At 40.2% G+C, this 23,418-nt stretch overlaps 1 protein-coding gene across 1 annotated transcript in view; it reads right to left on the minus strand.

Annotated features, from left to right (window-relative positions):
- The window catches only part of GLDC (glycine dehydrogenase (decarboxylating)), a 90,756-nt gene that overhangs the window by 21,430 nt on the left and 45,908 nt on the right, over positions 1 to 23,418 (minus strand). The window contains exons 16-18 of the mRNA XM_010856976.1: positions 7,588 to 7,663; positions 2,035 to 2,160; positions 431 to 580 (exon numbers count right to left, since the gene is read on the minus strand). Coding sequence (XP_010855278.1) covers positions 431 to 580; positions 2,035 to 2,160; positions 7,588 to 7,663 — 352 coding nt within the window. The remainder of the gene's footprint in view (positions 1 to 430; positions 581 to 2,034; positions 2,161 to 7,587; positions 7,664 to 23,418) is intronic.

Genomic DNA, 23,418 nt, shown 5'->3' on the forward strand with positions numbered 1-23,418 from the left:
TGTGACTTCATGACCTCCTTGGGAGGAGTGTGTGTATGTGTGTGTGTGCACGTGTGCACGTACCCGTGCATGAGCACAGTCACTCAGTCGTGTCTGACTCTTTGCGAACCCATGGACTGTAGTCTACCAGGCCACCCTGTCCATGAAATTTTCCAGGCAAGAATACTAGAGTGGGTTGCCATTTCCTACTCCAAGGGATCTTCCCAACCCAGGGATCGAACCCATGTCTCTCGTGTCTCCTGCAGTGGCAGGTAGATATTCTTTACCACTGCACCAGGATCTGCAATCTCAGTGAAATTATAGTACATACTTTGATTTGGCAATATAGAAAGTCAGTCTCTGTTCTGAATTCAGTGTCATGTTTTAAGACAACTGTCAAGAAGACAAAACAAATTTTTTTTTTTCATAACCATTTTCTCACATTGCCCACCTGAGCATTCATGTTGGCCCCATCCAGGTAGACCTGGCCTCCATGTAGGTGGATCAGGTCACACACGTCTCCAATGTTTTCTTCAAACACTCCATTGGTGGATGGGTATGTAATCATGATTGCTGCCAAGTTCTCCTTGTGTTTATCCACCTGAGACAGAAAAGTGGCAGAGGGAGCTAACAAGAGGAAATGTTTCTTTCTTAACCAATTCCTCATTTTTTAAAAGGATTAAGAAAGATGAAGTCTTGGTCTTTTCGTTTCTCAAACTGTCTCAATGTAGGATGACACTAATAGAAGGTCCATAGCCATTTCTGCCTTGATAAATCATTCTAAAGAAATAACAAGATTCCTTTAGACTAAGTCTCCATGGTCAAGACCAAAAAACTGTTCAGAAGATTTCTGGATATTTTGGGCTGAATTCTCTAAAGTGGTTTTCCTTTGGTTCAAATCATCTCAATAATTATTTCAGATTTTTTCTGGTTCCAGACAAGTCAATTCTCATAGTTCATCTTGCTATGCTCATCTTGCCAAATCCATCCTATCCACTTTCCCTCCCATTCTATTGAAATTAGAATTCCCACTAGGAATGTTCTGCTCCGATTTAAAAAACAAACAAAAATCATTTTTCTTTTGACAGAAGGCAAGCATATATGAAAGACATGTTCCTATTTTTTTGACCAGCAAGTCAGAGAAGAGGCCCACGTGAAAACAAAACAAACAAACAAAAATTTTAAATCATATCCTATATTGGAGAGACTTAATAATTACACTTTTTGACCCAGAATATTTATTGGTAAAAACTCTATGGGGCAATGGGAGGTGGGGAGGTGGATGTGAGAGATTAAAAAATGCTTGTTTTTATCTTCCTTTTGAAGGTTGTTACATGAACTTCTCAGTCTCCATGCCTAATAACCCCAACAAAATCACACTGCCATTCAAGTGATTTCCTTTCCTCTTAAGATGCAGCCTACAGTCCACCAGTGGAAAGCAGATACGGTTGCTAGGCAACATCTTCCTGAAGGTTGGGAGGTTGGGAGTTTGGGAGTGGGGGTTGGTGTTGCAGGAAGGAGGATGGAATGTTGCCTGAAATTCAGCAAGTAATGGCTGGGACCATCACAAACATCTGCAAAATCTACATTTCTGTTTTAATCCCCAACACAAAGATTGAGAATACCTATGACTTCCAGGATCATAGGTTTGTTCACGGGGGAAGGAGAGGAAGATTGGGCAGGAAGAAGCAGGCAGATTCTGCAAGGACTAGTCTTACTACCACCATGAATAATTCATTCAGTTTCTTACACATGCACATATTAGAGGACTGAATTTCAGTTTAAAGGACCTTCTCCTTGTTAAAGAAGGAAGAGGTGAAAGAAACTATGGTCACTTTTACTCTGGACCAAAAATGTGACTCTTGCTTTTATTTTTCTTATAGAGATGGCTAGGTTTTCTGATTTTATGCCATTTTCCCTAGACCCATTCGGAGAAGGAACTGCAGTCTTTTAATGAGGATGCAAAAGAAGATAATGTTGACCTAAACCATCCCTGATCCTTGCCACTTCTTTCCAACCCAGACCTCCCCCATCTGGTAAGCGGAAGTTGAGTACCATAGCCTTGAGGTGAGCTGCATCGATGTTTCCGTATTTATCCACCTCCACAGGCTGAATCCTCATGCCTGCCATGTGGGCACTTGCAGGATTGGTCCCATGCGCAGATTTTGGAATGAGGCAAACCTTACGAACGAAAGGAAGGAAAGAGAGAAATCACCAGGCTGTTCATAATGGCAGAAAAGTCCTACGAAATGCTTGGAGCATAAATACATAGGTGCCATACACTCTATTTAAACTGACCGGTGGTGCCTTAATATCTGCTACAACTTCATGATTACTGTATTGAAAAACAGTGTCCAACAGAGGAGTTGACACCTGGATCCCCAAATACTGTTCCCGAAAGACTTTCAGAATATTAATACTCTCCTTCCTTATCCCAGTAACACCAAAACAAGCCTAGGCTTATTCTAACCTTGCCTCAGCAATAATATGTAGAAAGCACCTTACAAGAACATGAGATTAGAAATTAAACTCTAGGACTCAAATGCACACACCACAGCTCCAGTGCTCTGCTTGGCTCTGCTGGGACCCAGGAGAGATAATGGTAGACATTATCCCAAGGCCTCCCAGTGACAATACACCAGTGATGTCATTATTGGATGCTTACTCTGTGCAATAGATTCTCTGCTTACATGAGAATAGCCAAGCACAAATGCCCATCAGTTTCTGCCCTGTGCTCACACAAGGCATTCACTGAGAAGGTTGGCATCTGTATAAATAAATGTCTAGAGGGACTTCTCTGGTGGTCCAGTGTTTAAGAGTCCATAATTCCAATGCAGGGGATGTGGGTTGGATCCCTGGTTGGGGAACTAAGATCCCACATGCTGTGCAGCACAACCAGATCAAAAAAATTAAATAAATAAATAAATAAAAGGACCCTTTAGACAGGGACTGCTGCTGCTGCTGCTGCTGCTAAGTCGCTTCAGTCGTGTCCGACTCTGTGCGACCCCATAGACAGCAGCCCACCAGGCTCCCCGTCCCTGGGATTCTCCAGGCAAGAACACTGGAGTGGGTTGCCATTTCCTTCTCCAATGCATAAAAGTGAAAGTGAAGTCACTCAGTCGTGTCGGACTCTTAGCAACCCCATGGACTGCAGCCTACCAGGCCCCTCCGTCCATGGGATTTTCCAGGCAAGAGTACTGGAGTGGGGTGCCATTGCCTTCTCCGAGACAGGGACTACATCATGTCAAATAAGACTCCTTGGCTGGGAGGAAACATTTCTTGCTTTGTCAGGAGACTACTCCTCTCTTTCTAAAGGGATCTTGGTGTTGCCAGTATAATTAGGGAAATGAAAGTTCTCAAAAAAAAAAAAAGTCTAGTGCCCACAGGTGCCAAAGGAACTCAGAATGAGGGGGTGCCACCTCAAGTTGAAGAGATCAAGAAAGAGTATTTCAAGAGCTTAAAGATGTGTTGAATTTTTATGGAAAATGGCTGGTGGGCATAATACTAAAATTCCCAGGTTTAAATCATTTTCATTTCCTGCCCCCAGATCGTGTGAGCAGAGGTGAAGACACATGCTCTGTGTGATCTGATGATGCCACACTACAGGAAAGGGCGCCCTGCAGTTCCCTCCAACAGCGGTAAGGAGAAGCAACGTCGACCCTGAAAACAATTCTGTTTTTGTTTTTAATTCCAGAACCAATACTGTCACCCTGTGAAGAAAAACGGATGGGCATTATAAAAATGGGCTTATGAAGGGGAAATTTAACTTAACAGCTGTTTCCTCAAAAACAGCAAAGCCATCTATTTAAGCAAAATGCATGTGACCCAAAGAGAACTATCAACAGAGGCAAAGATGAAATGACTTTGTTCTTCTTCTGTGGACAGTTAGCGCTTCTTTGAATGGTGACCCCATGAACTGCAGCACACCAGGCGTCCCTGTCTTTCACTGTCTCCCAGAATTTGCTCAAACTTATGTCCATTGAGTCAGTGATGTCATCCAATCATCTCATCCTTTTTTGCCCCCTTCTCCTCCTGCCCTTAATCTTTCCCAGCATCAGGGTCTTTTCTAATAAGTCGGCTTCTTCGCATCAGGTGGTCAAAGTATTAGAGTTTCAGCTTCAATATCACTCCTTCCAATGAATATTCAGGGTTGATTTCCTTTAGGATTAACTGATTTGACCTCCTTGCTGTCCAGGGAACTCTCAAGAGTCTTCTCCAGCACCACAGTTTGAAAGCATCAATTCTTTAGTGCTTAGTCTTCTTTATGGTACAATTCTCACATCTGCACATGACTAGTGGAAAAACCATAGCTTTGACTATACCTTTGTTGGCAAAATGGTGTCTCTGCTTTTTAATACGCTGTCTAGGGATATAAGGATTAGCAGGAAGAATATGTCTCAGTCATTTTTTCAATGATTTGTTGCTGTTAGACATTTGTAATTTTCTATGTGGATCCTCACTTTAAAATTTGTGGTACTGAAGGGACTTCCAATACCTAAGTTCTAGGACAATGTCCTAGGTTCTAGGACAGAACCTAGATTTGATATTTTAGCCAACACTAACTCTCTTTGGTTCATTTATGCCAATTTAGGTGGATTCTGTGTTTTTCTAACTCCCTAGTGTGCCTGGCATAGACCCAACATAGCTCATTTTCAAAAGACTTGCCGCATGAGTGAAGGATTAAGGAGAAGAAATCCTTTGCAAGGGAAATCAATTTCTTACCACTGGTCAAATCCAAAACCCAAAGGCCACTACTTTGCCCAGGCAACTGAGAAAAGAAAAATACATACAGGTTTTGGGGGAGGTTTTGGTGGTGCTTTTTTAGTTTGTTTGGGTCAATGTATTCCCTTTGTATAGGAAATTCAATCACTGATCAGCAAACCTGAATTAGTATTTGACTAACAAATGAGTAATAATTATAAAGTGCTTACGATAGTGCCTGGCACATGCAATTTTTACATAAGTGTTTGTTAAATAATTTGTAGTCTCCCAAATTAAACTGGTAAATCAAGAATTTGGCCATTACATTTTAGGAACCTCTGAAATTTAACCTAAGAGCAAATGTGAAAATAACTTCCAAAACAGTTTGAAATAAAAAAACCATCAGGAATCCAGGAGGTTCTATAGCATATGACTTCCCCACACATTTTTTTTTTTTGCAAAACAGCATGTATTTTACTAGTTTCTGTGATAGTCTATTACATGGGAGCAGCTGTCTTAGACATTTCTGATACAGAAAAATCCTCCATGATTATTTGAATAATAAATCATTTTCTTCTTCTCTAACTAAAAAGTCAGGTTAAATTAAAATCTTTAGGATGCCAACATTTCCAAACTTGAAGGTTCTGTTTCTACAAGCTCAATGACTGGGTAGTCGTCCCTGCCTCCCTCACCCACCCTCAAAATGCAGCATCCCACTCCTCTGTCCTTCAGTGGAATAACCTCTCCTAACACTTCAGTGATAGCAGTGTGAACAGTGGAGCCAGGAGAAGCATCACACACAACGGGACTGAGATAGAAGGGAGGACTGGAAAAAACAAAGAAGGAAAAAGAGCTGAAAAGAATCCATGTGTCATAGAAGAACTCTGTTGTTGCTGTTGTTTAGTCACACAGTAGTGTCCAACTCTTTTGTGATCCATGGACTGTAGACCGCCAGGCTCCCCTGTCCATGGGATTTCCCAGGCAAGAATACTAGAGTGGGTTCCCATTTCTTTCTCCAGGGGATCTAACCAACCCAGGGGTCGAACCTAGGTCTCCTGCATTGGCAGGTGGATTCTTTACCTCTGAGCCACTGGCAAACCTAGGAGAACTCTGCCCAGGCCCAGTCTCTCATCCTTTTTTTGTGACCTTTCTGGTTTGGCCCCCAGCTCCTGGACACTGGACTACCCTGGTGGCTCAGGCAGTAAAGCGTCTGCCTACAATGCGGGAGACTCGGTTTCAATCCCTGGGTGGGGAAGATCCCCTGGAGAAGGAAATGGCAACCCACTCCAGTACTCTTGCCTGGAGAATTCCATGGACGGAGGAACCTGGTGGGCTACAGTCCATGGGGTCGCAAAGAGTCCTACACGACTGAGCGACTTCACTTTCACTTTCACTCTCCTGGACATTAACAAACAGTTCCTGGGGTCAGCCTGGAGAACTAGGAACCAGTGCAGGATGGGAAGCGTCACAGAGTAGACAGAACCTGTATTTTAGCTGGCCTTTTCTAGCTGGTCACAGGCCTTCCACAAGCACCACAGTGTAGATTCCAGCGGCTTCCCCATAAAGCAGGAACAACATGGAGATGGTAACACAGAATGAATGGCTCCCTCTCCCGGAGTCCCAGAAACTTCATGGTTAAAGAGCATGAATAACAAAGAGTTCCAGGGGCTACTCAGTACAAGGAAGCCACAGAGGAAAAATAGAAAAGGCAACTCTAAATGTCAGTCATCTGGCAGCCTCTCATTGGATAACCAGAATCCCAACATCTCCTTTCTGACTCTATGAAAGCACTGACATTTTGAGGTCCAAAGAACAACTTTAATTCCAAACTAACCCTTCCTTAGAAAATCGAAGAATTCAAACCCAAGTGAAAAAAAAAATTAAAAGTTGAGATATCAAGAAGGTGGGAGAAATAAGTTTTTCCTCCCATTTTGTGAAAGTAAAATAGTATTTAAATTCTTCCCTGCAAAATCCAGGTAACTAGCCATAAATAATCTTCCATCTTTAATAAAACTAGGAATGGACTAAGACTGGGCTACCACCAGCTGCACCCTACTTTTGTGTGCAGCCAGAAGGACTCCGGCCCCTTTTTCTCTAAACTTCCCAGGCTGGGCAGATGCTTGTGACTTGCTCCTGATTCCTACCCACTAATGTCATCTCCACAGCTCATGAAGTTCAAGGTCAGCGTGGCCAACCACCAGGAACACAGGCCTCCTTCGGCCACAATCTGAAGCCTGTGTTGTTAGGTCATCGGCTAAGGGCACTGCCTCAGGATTAGTGGAGGTCTGTGGTGCCCATTAGCACCTGCTGGTCCCACAAGGGCCTCCAAAAGCAGTTTGGACCCTGGAGACTAGACTCTAACTCACAGCAAACGATGAAACAGAACCGTGAACTCTGCTCCACGTCTTCTTTTGTTGTTGAGAGCTGAGAATCACTAATAAGGAATTTATTTATTCAACAAATATTTTTTGAGCATACATAGGGCAAGAACTGTGCTCAGGCACAGTAGGAGTTATAGAAGAATGAAAGCTTGGTCTCTGCCCTCTGTCCAGGCCTGGGGCCAGGGCTGAGCCAAGGAGGGAGACTTGGAATGGCAACATTCCTTCCCCTTACACCCTTTGCTCCCTGGGGGCAGCAGTTCTGCAGCCAACTGGCTAACTTTTACAGACTGGGTTTAAGAAGACTTTTATCTCAAAATGTTTTTCCTCAAAATGGTCCAGTGAAACGTCTTAGAGTCAAGGATCGTAATAGCCACTTCATAGACATTTGTTTCTTGATTATGTGTTTCTCCAACTTCTTCCAAGAAGACTTGGAGGGAGTGTCCCTCAGAACAAAAGGGACCCTAAAGTTGAACCCACTGCCCTCCCCGCACCCCACTCCAGTGGTAAGCACGTGGTTGACGCTCACCGTTCTGTGTGTCTCTCCTTTCGCATCTAAGTAGGCTCGGATAGAGGCCAGCCCGGCGTATTCCCCCTGGGCTCCGCTGCAAAGACACGAAGAAAAGGGTCAGAGCTTTATGCCTCTCTGCCTTCATGTACTCATTCAGTATTCGTCAGGTACGGGCTGTATGTTCACCAACATGTGACACAAAGTCCCTCCTAGAAAACAGTAAGCTCGCCTAGGACCCCTGAATGAGCCTAAAGCCTTGAACAACCAGAACAACACCTGGTCTGTGCACTATAGTTCACCCATTCCTACTCAGAGATGGGATTTCAACTCTCGCTCAGGACCATACATCTAAAAAAAAATCATTTTCATTATGGAAAGTTCCAAAACTGTGCAAAAGTAGAGAGAAGAATGTAAGGGACCACCACATTGTGCCTATTATCCAGCTTTAAAAATTAAAAGATTATGGTCAATCTTGTTTCTACCTACATCCCTCACTAACCCTCTCACTCTGAACTAGATTATTGTGAAGCAAAACTCAAGCATCATATCATTTCATCAATTCAAACTTCAATATGTATCTTTCAAAGATAAGAATTATTTTTTAAAATATAATTGCAATTATCACACCTAAAATGAGGAACAATAATTTCTTAATATCACTAAATATTTAGTCAATGATCCGATTATACGGCAAAGGAATTGTACATTGAGTACAATTAATTGAGTGTAATTGAGTGTGGTACCATTCCCGACAGACTCGGGTCAGCTTTCCTAAGCCCCACATACTCACGGCAGCTAGAGGCTGGCCATACCCATCTCAGCAGTCCTTGAAGGCACCACTTTTAGAGCACACTTAATGACTAACATTCCAGGGAGGGGTGCTGAGTCAATCATAAACTGTTACTTAATGTTCTCAGTACTCTCTGCAGGAAGGAAAGGAAGTGAGTAATAGGTTTTTTAATCCCATTCAAAATGCATGTTTCCTCCATTTCAAAAAATTACACCATCTTTTGACTCTGTGGAAGGCCCAGTGGTTTTGGCACCCATCCCTCCTGGTCACCCCGTAATAATGAGATCATACTCTAAAAAAGAACAAGCTTAAGAATAAACTAGATAATTGTTTAATTTCTAAATGAAAAGCTAAGCTTGAGCCCTAGAAAACATTTTTTGAGAAAATGGTGGGATAGAACCAGTTGAATTTGAAATATCTGCAAACTAGTATAGGGACATTGATGGCTCGGTGTCAGGAGATGGCAGAATTGACGATTTAGGGCTCAGCATGAGAAGAGGACAGAGCAGAGGAAAACATCTGGAGGTGCAAGGCTTGGAGTCTGGCTGAGGAATAAAGCAAAGTGGTGAATCCACAGTGTGGGTGCCACAGAGCAACAGAAGAGACTAGATGAGCTAAGGAATAATGATAAGTGTAAGCTGCTCCAAAATTAAGCACTTCCTATTTGCCAGGCACTATGGTGCATAGACAAAACACAGGTAAATGAGAACCATTATTGCTGTCACCACGAAGCATTTTATAATTTTTTTTTTTGACCTCAGGAAATGTATAGACTAGTATTATGCATGGAGCAGCTCTGCAATAAATGTTTAGTCAATCTGTTCAAAACTGAGTTCTTCTTCAGTCCAGACAACATTAATGTCATCATTTCGCCCATGGAAAAGGACTTCAACAAATGGACTTTGTCTCTACTCAATACTCTGTAATGGAATATTTGGAAAAAGAATTTTTTTAAAAAGTGGATATATTTACATGTATAACTGATTCACTTTGATGTATAGTGGAAACTAACACATTGTAAATGAACTATACTCCAATAAAAATTAATTTAAAAATGGATTTTGTATTTCCTTCTGTGTTTTTCTCATGACTTCTACTCATCTTGTGTTGGAAGATCAATCAAAGAAGGAAAGAAGAGACTGGAGCTAGGAGCCAGTAATCTAAGAGAAAGGCAGTATACCAAAGACTTGATCAGAAATGCTGGATGTTTTCTGGCTTAGATACTCTTAAAATCAGTCATGTTCCAAAAAAGTGCAAAAGATATATTCTAAATCCTACATAAGGATTATTCCTGGGGTACTATGAAAATAAAGGGAATTATTAGTGCCACCTGTTGGTGAAAAAGCATTATGAACAGTATCTGCTTATCTGCATAACCCAGACTGAGAACTCATCAGAAAAGTACTACATGTGGAAGGGCAGCTAGGATAGTGGTTTTCTGACACCTATTCAAAACCAAGGGATTACACTGCATAGCACAGGGGACTCGATTCAATACTCTGTAATGGCCCAAATAGGAAAAGAATCTTAAGGGTGACCCACTTTGCTATAAACCCAAAACTAACACAACATTGTAAATCTACTATAAAATAAAAATTAAATTTCTGCATGGTTTTTAAACTTATGAAAAAGTTAACATAGAACCCATTTTGCATGACTGCAGAATATGCTACAATTCATGACTTAGGGTGAATCCTAGAAGTCACCCAAATTCAAGCTGAATTATACTATTCATGAACTGAGAAAACAGTAGCATGTTTTATTTATAATAGTCAAAGTGGGATGTTGTATTGATACAAGTCAAAAGGTATTAAAAATGTGCTCTAGAGAAAATGATCATGTTATGTACGGATCATAACTGAAAATTTAGGTGCTTATAATTTCAGGTTTATACATTTTTTAAATTATTCTTGTTTTAATTTTCTCTAGATATCCTTCAGAAAATCATTAAATAGGTCAACACACCATTGTAGCTCACACACCAATGGCCACATTTAATGCGCAGTTTCAGAGAAGTTTTGTTTTAAGCTGTCTATAAGTCAGTGGGCCTATTTTATTTGTAACAACATCTGAAATTCTTAAGTTTTCTACACGATGTCCCTAAAAAATATTACATTTAAAAAGACATTTTTGTGAAAAAGATTTTTTGAGTGATAAACTGTAAATTTAAATATGAAGTGAATTCCTTCCCATCTATAATATCTAACACCTAGCCCATTGCAAAAACTGAAACATTTGGAAGCTAAAATATGCATTATTATCCAATGAAACCAAGATTTTTGTAGATATAAGATTATTCTAAAATTTATATGTAAAGACAAAGCAACTGAAATAGCATTCTGAAAAAGAAAAAAGAGGAATCAGTCCTGCTTCTAATGTCAAAGCTCTCCTTGACCTGATGTCCCTTTTCAAGTAGTTACACAACAAGCTCCTCTGGATCTTAGTCTCCATCCGTCACATGGGGATAATGCCACCCAATTTACAGATGAATTTAAAATTAGTATTATAAAAGTAATACATTCTGATTTTTTTAAAACTTCATCAATGAAAAAAGGGATGAAGCTTAAGGTAAAAAAAAAAAAAAAAAGCCCCTAATTCTTACCAGTTTTACTCCCTCAAAAGAAGCACTATTCCTAATTTCTTGTGATACATAATGTTTTTTGTTTGTTTTTTACTGAAGGATAGTTGCGTTATAGAATTTTGTTTTCTGTCAAACCTCAACATGAATCAGCCATAGGTACACATATATCCCCTCCCTTTTGGACCTCCCTCCCATTTCCCTCCCCATCCCACCCCTCTAGGTTGCTACAGAGCCCCTGATTGAGTTTCCTGAGTCATACAGCAAATTCCCACTGGCTATCTATTTTACATATGCTAATTAAGTTTCCACATTACTCTTTTCATACATCTCACCCTCTCCTCCCCTCTCCCCATGTCCATAAGTCTATTTTCTATGTCTGTTTCTCTATTGCTGCCCGGTAAAATTCTTCAGTACTACTTTTCTAGATTCTGTATATGTGCGTTAGAATACGATATTTATCTTTGTCTTTCTGACTCACTTCACTCTGTATAATACGTTCTAGGTTCATCCATCTCATCAAAACTGACTCAAGTGTGTTTCTTTTTATGACTGAGAAATATTCCATTGTGCATATGTACCACAACTTCTTTATTCATTCATTCATCTGTCGATGGACATCTAGGTTGTTGTAATGGGCATCTAGCACTATTGTAAATAGTGCTGCAATGAACAGTGGGATACACGTGCCTTTTCCAGCCCTGGTTTCCTCAGGGTATATGCCTAGGAGTGGGATTGCTGGGTCATATCATATGGTGGTTTTATCCTTAGTTTTTTAAGGAATCTCCATACCATCTTCCATAGTGGCTGTGTCAGTTTACATTCCCATCAACAGTGCAAGAGAGTGTCCTTTTCTCGATACCCTCTCCAGCATTGTTTGTAGACTTTTTGATGATGGCCATTCTGATCGGTGTGAGGTGATATCTAATTGTAGTTTTGATTTGCATTTCTCTAATACTGAGCGATATTGAGCATCTTTTCATGTGTTTGTTAGCCATCTGTATGTCTTCTTTGGAGAAATGTCTGTTTAGGTCTTTTTCCTGCTTTTTGATTGGGTTGTTTGTTTTTCTGGTATTGAGTTGTATGAATTGCTTGTATATTTTGGAAATTAATCCTTTGTCAGTTGCTTCATTTGCTATTATTTTCTTCCATTCTGAGGGTTGTCTTTTCACTTTGCTTATAGTTTCCTTTGCTGTGCAAAAGCTTTTAAATTTAATCAGGTCCCACTTGTTTACTTTTGTTTTTATTTCCATTACTCTAGGAGGTGAGTTATAGAGGATCTTGCTTTGATTTATGTCACTGAGTGTTTTGCCTATGTTTTCCTCTAAGAGTTTTATAGTTTCTGGTCTCACATTTAGGTCTTTAATCCATTGAGTTTATCTTTGTGTGTGTTGTTAGGAAGTGTTCTAATTTCATTACATGTAGCTGTCCAGTTTCCCCAGCACCATTTACTGAAGAGGCTGTCTTTGTCCCATTGTATATTCTTGCCTCCTTTATCAAAAATAAGGTACTCATAGGTGCATGGGTTTATTTCTGGGCTTTCTATATTGTTCCATTCGTCTGTATTTCTCTTTCTGTGCCAGCACCATATTGTCTTGATGACTGTAGCTTTGTAGTATAATCTGAAGTCAGGAAGATTAATTCCTCCAGCTCCATCCTTCTTTCTCAAGACTGCTTTGGCTATTCAGGGTCTGATCACAGCTTCAATTTCAGTGCTTGTGACTGGGTTGTCCATAATTTCTATTTCTTCCTGGTTCAGTCTTGGAAGGTTGAACTTTTCTAAGAATCTGTCCATTTCTTCCAGGTTATCTGTTTTATTGCCATATAGTTGTTCATAACGGTCTCTTATAATCCTTTGTATTTCTGCACTGTCTGTTGTAACCTCTCCTTTTTCATTTCTACTTTTGTTGATTTGATTCTACTCTCTTTTGTCCTTGATGAGTCTGGCTAAAGGTTTGTCAATTTTGTTTATCTTCTCAAAGAACCAGCTTTTAGTTTTATAAATCTTTACCATTGTTTCTTTCATTTCTTTTTCATTTATTTCTGCTCAGATATTTATGATTTCTTTCCTTCTACTAATTTTGGGTTATTTCTGTTCTTCCTTTCCAGTTGTTTCAGGTGTAAAGTTAGGTTGTCTATTCGATATTTTTCTTATTTTTTGAGGTAGGATTGTATTGCTATAAACTTCCCTCTTAAAACTGCTTTTGCTGCATTCCATAGGTTTTGAGTTGTCATGTTTTCATTGTCATTTGTTTCTAGAAATTGTTTGATTTCCTTTTTGATTTCTTCAGTAACCTGTTGGTTATTTAGAAACATGTTGTTTAATCTCCATGTGTTTGTGTTTCTTACAGGTTTTTTTCCTTGTAGTTGAAGATGCTTGATATGATTTCAATTTTCTTAAATTTATTGAAGTTTGATTGTGACCCAAGATGTGGTCTATCCTGGAGAATGTTCCATATCCACTTGAGAAGAAAGCATATTCTTCTGCATTTGGATAGAATGTCCTGAAGATATCAGTGGCATCCATCTCATCTAATGTATCACTTAAGATTTGCATTTCCTCATAAATTTCCTGTTTTGATGAGCTGTTCATTGGTGTGAGTGGGGTGTCAAAGTCTCCTACTGTTATTGTGTTACTGTCAACTTCTCCTTTTATGTTTGTTAGTGTTTGTCTTATGTATTGAGGTTCTCCTATTTGGTTGCATAGATATTTACAATCGTTATGTCTTCCTCTTGGATTGATCCTTTGATCATTATGTAGTGTCCTTATCTCTTGTAATTTTCTATATTTTAAGGTTTATTTGTCTGATATAAGGATTGCTACTCCAGCTTTCTTTTGCTTCCAATTTGCATGGAATCTATTTTACCATCCTCTGACTTTCAGCCTGTATTTGTCTTTAGGTCTGAAGTGGGTTTCTTATAGACAGCATATATATGTCTTATTTTTTTTAATCCATTCAGCCAGTCTGTGTCTTTTGGTTGGAGCATTTAATCCATTTACATTTAAAGTAGTTATTGACATATATGCTCCTATTGCCATTTTCTTAATTGTTTGGGTTTGATTTTATAGATCTTTTTTCTTCTTTTGTATTTCTTCACTATATAAGTCCCTTAAACATTTGTGTAAAGCTGGTCTGGCGGTACTGAATTCTCCTTAACTTTTGCTTGTCTGAAAAGCTTTTGATTCCTCCATCAATTTTGAATGAGATCCTTGCCAGGTACAGTAATCTTAGTTATAGATTTTTCCCTTTCAGTACTTTAAATATATCCTGCCATTCCCTTCTGGCCTACAGAGTTTCTGCTAAAAGATCGACTGTTAAATGTGTGGGGTTTCCCTTGTATGTTACTTGTTGCTTCTCCCTTACTGTTTTTAATATTCTTTGTGTTTAGTCTTTGTTTGATTAGTATGTGTCTTGGCATGTTTCTCCTTGGGTTTATCCTGTATGGGACTCTTTGCCCCTCTTGCACTTGACTATTTCATTTTCCATGTTGGGGAAATTCTCAACTATAATGTCTTCAAAAATTTTCTCATACCCTTTTTTTTCTTCTTATTCTTCTGGGACCCCTATAATTCAAATCTTGGTACATTTGATATTGTCCCAGAGGTCTCTGAGACTGTCCTCAGCTCTTTTCATTCTTTTTACTTTATTCTGTTCTTTAGAAGTTATGTCCACCATTTTATCTTCCAGCTCACTGATTCAATCTTCTACTTCAGATATTCTGGTATTGATTCCTTCTAGAGTATTTTTAATTTCAGCAACTGTGTTGTTTGTCTCTGTATGCTTATTCTTTAATTCTTCTAGGTCTTTGTTAATTGATTCTTGCATTGTCTCCATTTTGTTTTCCAGGTTTTTTTTTTTTTAAATCACTTTTACTATCATTATTCTGAATCCCTTTTCAGGTAGTTTGCCTATTTCTTCTTCATTTATTTGGACTTCTGTGTTTCTAGTTTGCTCCTTCATTTGTGTAGTATTTCTCTGCCTTTTCATTAATTTTTTAACTTATTGTGTTTGGGGTCTCCTTTTCCCAAGCTTCAAGGAAAGTTGAACTCTTTCCTTGAAGAAGGTTTAATTATTTCCTCCTTTTGGTTTCTGCCTTCCTGAGGTTGGTCCAGTGGTTTGTGTAAGCTTGGTATAAGGTGAGATTTGTGCTGAGTTTTTGTTTGTGTTTGTTTGTTTTTCCTCTGATGGACAAGGCTGAGTGAGGTGGCACTCTTGTCTGCTGATGATTGGATTTGTATTTTTGTTTTGTTTGTTGTTTAGATGAGGGGTCATGCACAGGGTGCTACTGGTGGTTGGGTGATACTGGGTCTTGTATTCAAGTGGTTTCTTTTGTGTGAGTTCTCACCATTTGGTACTTCCTAGGGTTAGTTCTCTGGTAGTCTAGGGTCTTGAAGTCAGTGCACCCACTCCAAAGGCTCGGGGCTTGATCTCTATTGCCTGCAGTTAGTTGTTGTGGTCTTGATAAGTTGATGAATGAAAAGAACCCGAGGTCTTGCAAGGTCCTCTTCAGGAGAACATTGAGAAGGACCAGAACCCTGTCCTGCCTGCATCTGAGGTCCACAGGAGTGGCCTTCTAGGAGGAACCGGACATTTCATAGGACCATGACTCTGCAAAAGGCTTGCAGAACCACACTGCGCTTGGGAGCCAGAGTATGAAGACTACATGAAGTGTCTTGTGACAAATAATGTTTTGATGTTCAACATTTTAATGCCAAACGGTCCTCGTTAAACCCTTCTTTACTTTAAAAATACCATCCTCAAGTAGTTAGGAATAAAAAAAATGACCCAAGTGAAATGTTAGCTAAGAGACTGACATTATGGTAAAACTAATCACAGTAAAAGGATTAACAAAACAGCTACTGTGTCAAAATGATCTGAATCAGTACATGGCAACCTCAGAGGACCACTCTCAAGAAAACATGATAAAGTGAGAAAACATGGTAAACAGGCAGGATAAAGAGGATATGCTTCCATACCTCAGAAGGAATTCAATCAAACTCTCTGTTGCATAACTCAAATATTCCCAACAGTATCTAGGTCTCTGCTTCAATTAGCTTTAAATATAACCCCCTCAACATGTTCTTACCAATCTCTATCTAATTTGACATAAATTATAAATTCTATGCTTAACCTTTGAATTCTGGGCAAAAAATATCTGGACGGATCTAGCTAACCTAACCTTTCTGATATCTCAAGAGCACCTTAAAGCAGTGGTTTTCAAGCTCAACATCCCCAAATATCCCTGGGGGACTAGGGAGAAATATAAAGTCTTGGCTCGCACTCCAAGTGTACTGAATCAGAATTCTAGGGGTTCAGCCAAATGCAAGAACCGTCCCTCGAATGAACTGGTTCAAAATTGGGAAGGGAGTACATCAAGACTGTATATTGTCACCCTGCTTATTTAACTTCTATGCAGAGTACATCACGTGAAACGCTGGGCTGGATGAAGCACAAACTGGAATGAAGATTGCCAGGAGAAATATCAATCACCTCAGACAATGCAGATGACACCATCCTTATGGCAGAAAGTAAAGAGGAACTAAAGAGCCTCTTGATGAAAGTGAAAGAGGAGAGTGAAAAAGTTGACTTAAAACTCAACATTCAAAAACTAAGATCATGGTATCTGGTCCCATCACTTCAGGGCAAATAAATAGAGAAAAAATGGAAACAGTGGCAGACTATTTTCTTGGGCTCCAAAGTTACTGGATGATGACTACAGCCACGAAATTAAAAGACACTTGCTCCTTGGAAGAAAAGCTATGACAAACCTAGACAGCATATTAAGTAGTAGAGACATCACTTTGCCAACAAATGTCTGTATAGCCAAAGCTATGGTTTTTCCAATAGTCATGTACAGAGAGAGAGTTGGACCCTAAAGAAGGCTGAGCATCAAAGAATTGATACTTTCAAACTGTGGTGCTAGAGAAGACTCTTGAGAGTCCCTTGGACTGCAATGAGATCAAATCAGTCAATCCTAAAGGAAATCAACCCTGAATATTCTTTGAAAGTACTGATGCTGAAACTGAAGTGGCAATACTTTGGTCACCTCATGTGAAGAGCCGATTCACTGGAAAAGACACTGATGCTGGGAAATACTGACGGCAGGAAAAGAAGGGGGCATAAGAGGATGAGATGGTTGGATGGCATCATTGACTCATTAGACTTGGGTTTAAGCAAACTCCACAAGATAGTGAAGGACAGGGAAGCCTGGGGTGCTACAGCCCATGGAGTCACAAAGAGTCAGACACAACTGAATGAGTGAAGAACTACAACAACCCCTCCAAAACCTTACAAACTGCAAAAAATCCAAATATACTCTTGAGAGTCAAGAAACTGGGGAGAAGAGATCCTTCTCATTGCTTTATATTTCCCCAAAGATGGCTCTTTTCATCCTTCATCTTCTTTCTCTTTCTAGCAGTCTGAGTATCTCCCTGGAAATCAGTCACTCATCAGAGAGGGTCTCTGATATCTGGCCTCCCAGAGCTCTCTGTAGCAGGGTTCTGAAGCTGCACTAGGCCCACTAGGAAAATGAAAGTAAAAGCTGCTCAGTCATCTCTGACTCTTCCCAACCCCATGGACTATACAGTCTATGGAATTCTCCAGGCCAGAATACTGGAGTGGGTAACCTTTCCCTTCTCCAGGGTATCTTCCCAATCCAGGGATCAAACCCAGGTCTTCCACACTGCAGGTGAATTCTTTACTAGCTGAACCACAAGGGAAGCCCTAGGCCCTCTAGGAAAGCAAGTCAGAAATGATCAATGACATGTCTGCTCAATGACACGGACCATGAACTTAGGAAAGAAGGGGAGGGAGATGGCCAATATCAAGTGTTTGATGCTCTTTGTTGTCCATGGTGGCTCAGATGGTAAAGAATCCGCCTGCAATGTGGGAGACCTGGGCTTGATCCCTGGTTGGGGAGATCCCTTGGAGGAGGAAATGGCAACCTACTCCAGTATTCTTGTCTGTAGAATCCCCATGGACAGAGAAGCCTGACAGGCTACTGTCCGGGGCAGGGGGCGGTGTCACAAAGAGTCGGACACAACTGTGTGACTAAGCACAGCACACAGTGATCTGCACACCACAGTCATGATCTTGTGATCATGACTTAGCCTTCAAAGGCCAGTTTTAAAGTTCACTCCACTGGAAGATATGAGTCATCTAACTAAACCTCCCTCTTTGGGGTTCCTCCAGGGCAACACACTTTCCAACCCAATAATGTACATTAGAATCACCTAAGGGCTCTTTAAACACTCAGTGAGCCCGGGTACTGCCCCTGGAGGAGATTCCAATGTAGCTAGTTTACAGGTGGGGAGGACATGGCTCCCCACGTAATTCTAATATAAAGCCGGGACTGAAAGCCCTGCAGCCCTGTGGTTTTCACGGTGTGGTAGCCAAACCAGCACATCAGCACCATCCAGGATTATATTAGAAATATGAATTCTCAGGCCTCAATCCAGACTTATTAGATCAGAAACTGTGGTGGTGGGGCTGAGCAATTTCACAAGCCCTACAGGTGATTCTCATGTATAATCAAGCTGGAGAGTCATTGAGTGTGTCCTGTTCACATCTCGTTTAAGAACCTTACCAGGAGGAGATTCCAGGAAAGTAACTGCTAGTTCCATCTACACTCAAGATCACAGTTTGCAGTTTTTAAAGACAAAAACAACTTCCGCACTATTATAAGCCAAGTAAGCGAATAATAATTCCAGCTTGTCTTTCACTTTAGATATCCATGGAAGGTGTTAATTACTGTTTCTGTCTGCCTCAAATAGTACATCATAATTCTAACCTAGCAGTTCCCAGAGTATTTATTTGTGTGCTGCTGAATGATTTTCAGAGTGTCACCGTGGTATGGGGAGCAAGCTGAAGCAAGCTGTCCTGGGCACAGTAGGAAATGGAAAGGTAATTAAATATTATTTGGTTATGTTCTCCACCAAGCTGGAAATACTCTCTAGGTTCATAGACTGAGCAAATAAATAAGAGAAATGGGAACAAGTTTCTTGACATTTGTGTTTTAAGTTCTTTAAACAACTTTGGGATCTAACTGTTGCAGGAAATAGACCAAGTGAAGGCTTGGCTACTCGAAGCAAAGATTTCATGCCACAGTTTATGGTTATAAAATCCTTCATCATCCACATTTATCAGCCATACCTCAATGAAATCTCAGTCAAATCAAGAAGGCAGTGTTCCTTGCTTGCTGTACAGGAGACAAAACTACACCTAGCTCTAGGGAGGAAGCCACATAACAGAGCTCTGGGGACCTGACATATTCCGTGTGCTAACCTTTCCTTTACGCTGCTGGTTTCCCCTCAGAAAAAAAAATACACTGAAGAGAAAGGCCATATGGCAGCCTCCATCCAGGCAGGAACTACTAGCGAAAGAGAGAATAAATGCCTTCTGTGAGCGTAACACCAGACTGCGCCGGATTGGAAGACATTATGAGGGCCCAGAAGTGGAGTCCAGCAGAGTCATCAGGAAAACATGCAGAAACACTCAGGTTTATGCCTGAAAATTGCAGTTCTCCTGCTTAGGCATTTTAGAACCGTAGAGTTGCACTTCGAGTCCACTTGGTGTTAAATATTCCTCTATTCTACAGAGCTTGGCTCTTTTTCCCTTTGTTGCATGCCTGCCTCATTTTGTTTGAGTACTGCATTGCTGCAAAGGAAGACAGGTGGTCTGCCTCAACCCCAGGGCAGGTTCCCCTGAGATCAGGAGTGCCAGAGTGAAAATGAATCTGTAAGCATCTTATTAAGAATTTAAGTGTTTTGCCATATGCATGTCCCCCACAATAAAAATAACATTTTTGAATTGTATTAAAAATATATATCATGATTAAAAAAAAAATTTAGTAATATAAAATACCATAAAGACAAAAAGTAAATATCATTTGAAATTCTATCACCTTGAGATAATTATTTGGGTGTCCATCCTTTGATCCTCTTTCCATCTATGCCTCTGCATAGATCTGTAAAACAGTATGGCAGTCCCTCAAAAAATTAAACATAGAATTACCATATATCCAATAATTTCATGTCTGGGTATACATCCAAAAGAACTGCTAGGGCTCAAATAGGCATTTGTACACCAGTGTTCACAGCAGCATTATTCCCTATAACCAAGAGGTCCAAGCAACCCAAATGTTCACTGATGGGTGAATGGATAAACAAAATGTGGTATATGCATACAATGGAGTATTATTTGGCCTTTAAAAACGAGAGACATTCTGACATGCCACAACATTGTTGAACTTTGAAGATCTTATGCTAAATAAAATAAGCCAGATATAAGGACAAATATTGTATGATTCCATTCATATGATGCACCTAGAGTAGCCAAGTTAATAGTGACAGAAGGTAGAATCATGGTTGCTAGGGGCTGGGGTACGGGCTAAGTGAGGAAGTATTGCTTAATGGGTACAGAATTTCGATTTGGGAAGGTAAAGAAGTTCTGGAAATGGATGAAGTTCTGGAACTTGATGGTTTTACAATGATGTGAAGGTAATGAATGCCATTAAACTTGACAGTTAAAAAACAGGTAAAATAATAAATTATGCTCTGGATATTTCACCACAATGAAAAACTAAGATAGAAAATATTTTAGGAAGTAGCAGCTGATGCTATTTCCTAAAAATTATGCCATACTTACCTTTTAAATATCATGCAGTAACAAAAACTGAAGGGAAACATATTCAGATTCTAAACTTTCAGTGACTGGACTCTAGAACTATATAGACACATTAACCAATTCCAACTAGTCAGGCATAATAAAAGCACCAGGAAATGGTCCCTTGATAATAAGAGATTACTAAGCCCCCTGTTTTACAAGTGTAACTTCGGTGGCTAACATGGTACACTAAATTCTTTTTCTGTGCAGAGTGGTCAAGAAACTTGTGTTTCTTCTTACAGTAACTGTAAAGCTTACATTGGCCCCTGAGATTTCACTAGCCAGCAGTAAATCGTGACGAACTAAACTGTAAGTAGTTGGCCCTGTGGTAGACTGACTCTGAGACCTGGAACACAGAATTATAAGACCTAGGAAAAAAAACTACCACAAATAAACCAAGATGGAGGCTGTAGTAAGCTAAAAATAAAATCATTCACATACAATACGTGGTAGATGCCTTTCTCTTTTCCCGAATGAGACATCAAATTTCCTAACTCACTGGAAACATAGCCCCTGTATTTTCCCAACAAAGAAGGAGGCATTTCCCCATCTGTCACAGCAGCCTCTGCTTAGGACCAGAAATATCTACTAAGCTTCAAAGGAGCCTCTGTAACTCTGAAGTCAGCTCTTGGAAATGGGTGGTGTGTCCAGGAAGTTCTGAGCTGGAGAAGGCATCACTGCCCAGAACTACAAAATAATAATGATTTCTTTTCCTCCTCCATGGAAAATGGGGTCTCACTGGCAATCATACAAATGAGGAGAGTAAGAGAGAGAAAGAGCATCAGGTTAACTGAGGAGAAGAGAGAAACTTGTAAGATGATGGTTCTCAACCTTGGCTGCAAGCTGGAATCACCTGGGGGTTCTTAAAGAAAAACCCATGTGTGCATCCCTTCCCTCCTCGTACTCTTTCCCCATCAAGATGTTGATTCTATCTGGGACTGTGAGCTGAACACCAGGATTTTTTATAGACTCATCATATGAGTCTAGTTTCCAGCCCAGGCCTAGGAACCACTGCTTTACAAAAGGAGAACCTCCTCATCCTTCAGTCAGTCTTCTGGAGACTCTTCAGAGGACCTCAATTTTTTGCAAGAGCTAATGATTTAAAACATGTTAAAGTGGTCCTGCAAAATAGCTCTCCAATAAGACACAGAAGATGTGATCATATTCCATCACTAGAGGGCAGTTTCTTCATTGTCAATACTTAATTAAGGTACTGCCTCACGTGAATTCACTCAGGTTCCTCTCGTAAAAAAAAAAAAGCTGCATGATGATTTTTTAATGAAGGTATACTACCACCTGACTTTCATAAACGTCAGTTCCGTCCTATTTATGAAATGGGTGTTTGAGAGTCTAATATTAAAAAGGTTTTGTGTCCTTTTATTTGTCACATGCCCTCTTCCTAAAGGGTTTGTATTGTATGGGATATGTTGTTTTCATAAAGTGTACGGCTCTGCTGTTACCTATGTTACCAAAACAGGAGGGAAGGTGTGATAGTATCTGACTAAGATCTGATTACTTTCTGTCTCAGAACGTGAGCCGATAAATTGGCTCAGTTTTAAAATCACTTGATTTTTTAATCTTGAAATAGAAATTTGGCATTTCTAACAAGCTTCTAGGTGATGCCAATGTTGTGACTGCTGGTGGAGAAACCACACTGAGTAGTGGGAGGTAGAGAAGCTGGGGGCAGACACAAGATTCCTCTTCTGAAGATATCCTCAGATGTTGATGACATGTCTGCCTGCCATTCTATTCCCATGAAGACAGAAAGACCACAGATCCAGTGGATCCAAGCTGGATATGCATCAGAATCATTTGGTTGCTTCTTAAAAGCAAAGATTTTTAGTCTCAACCCCTGAAAACCAGTAGGTCTCGAAGAGGGCCCACGAATTTATATTTTTTAACAAGTACCCAGGAGATGTTATGATGTCCTTCTGTTTTTGTTGTTGTTTTCATGTTTAAAGGCAAATGTATTCCATTCCTTTCCATGCAAAACATAATAAGGTATCTTATATGCTTGTTGTTTCTTTTCCAAATGAAGTTTGGAAACTTGATTTGGAGCCTCCAAATAAGTCTGGATCCTCCAACCTTGGAGGATCCACTCATCCTCTACAGAGAGCCATCTTATACAATGTTCTGCTAAGCATCTTACATAGGAGAGACTTGCTGACTAGTTAAGAGGTTTGTGCTGGGAGAAGAGCTAATGTCTACCATCTCTTCTGTTACCATCAAGCTCACAGAAGGGCCATTGTCAACTTGTATCAAAAGATGCCTACAGAAACCATTCAGAGAGTCCATGGCAGGGAGGAAGGCACCAGACAAGAGATTTGCTCTTCTATGATTGGGTCAAGAGTCTCAAAGTTTCCATTAAGTCCTAGTCTCCAAAGCCATGCATAGTTAGTTACTTCCACTGCATTCTGTTGGAGCAGTCACAAACTTCCACTCAGATACAAGAGGGACTGTAGACCCCAGTACTCACTGGGAGGAGTGTCAAAGTCACACTTGACTGGCCACTACATTTCTGTGAGCTTGCCTGTTTTTGAAAATCACTTTTGCTCAAAATTTTTTATTTTACAGAGACTAAGGCCAGAAAAGGGGAAAGGATCTTTCAAGGTTATTGACATAACAAACTAGGATCCAGACTCTCCTGGTCCTACTAGATTGAGGCATTGCTGCTTATAAGGAGCTCAATTCTGATTCTTAAATGGTAAGATGGATGTAGTAACTACCTTTCAAAGATGGCCACAGTGAACCAGGATTTTCCACATTCACAACCACATGTTGGCCCCTTCCACATTTAATTTGGGCTGCCCTAAATT

Source organism: Bison bison, unplaced genomic scaffold, assembly GCF_000754665.1.
Source record: "Bison bison bison isolate TAMUID 2011002044 unplaced genomic scaffold, Bison_UMD1.0 scf7180017864376, whole genome shotgun sequence".
NCBI classification, from domain to species: domain Eukaryota; kingdom Metazoa; phylum Chordata; class Mammalia; order Artiodactyla; family Bovidae; genus Bison; species Bison bison.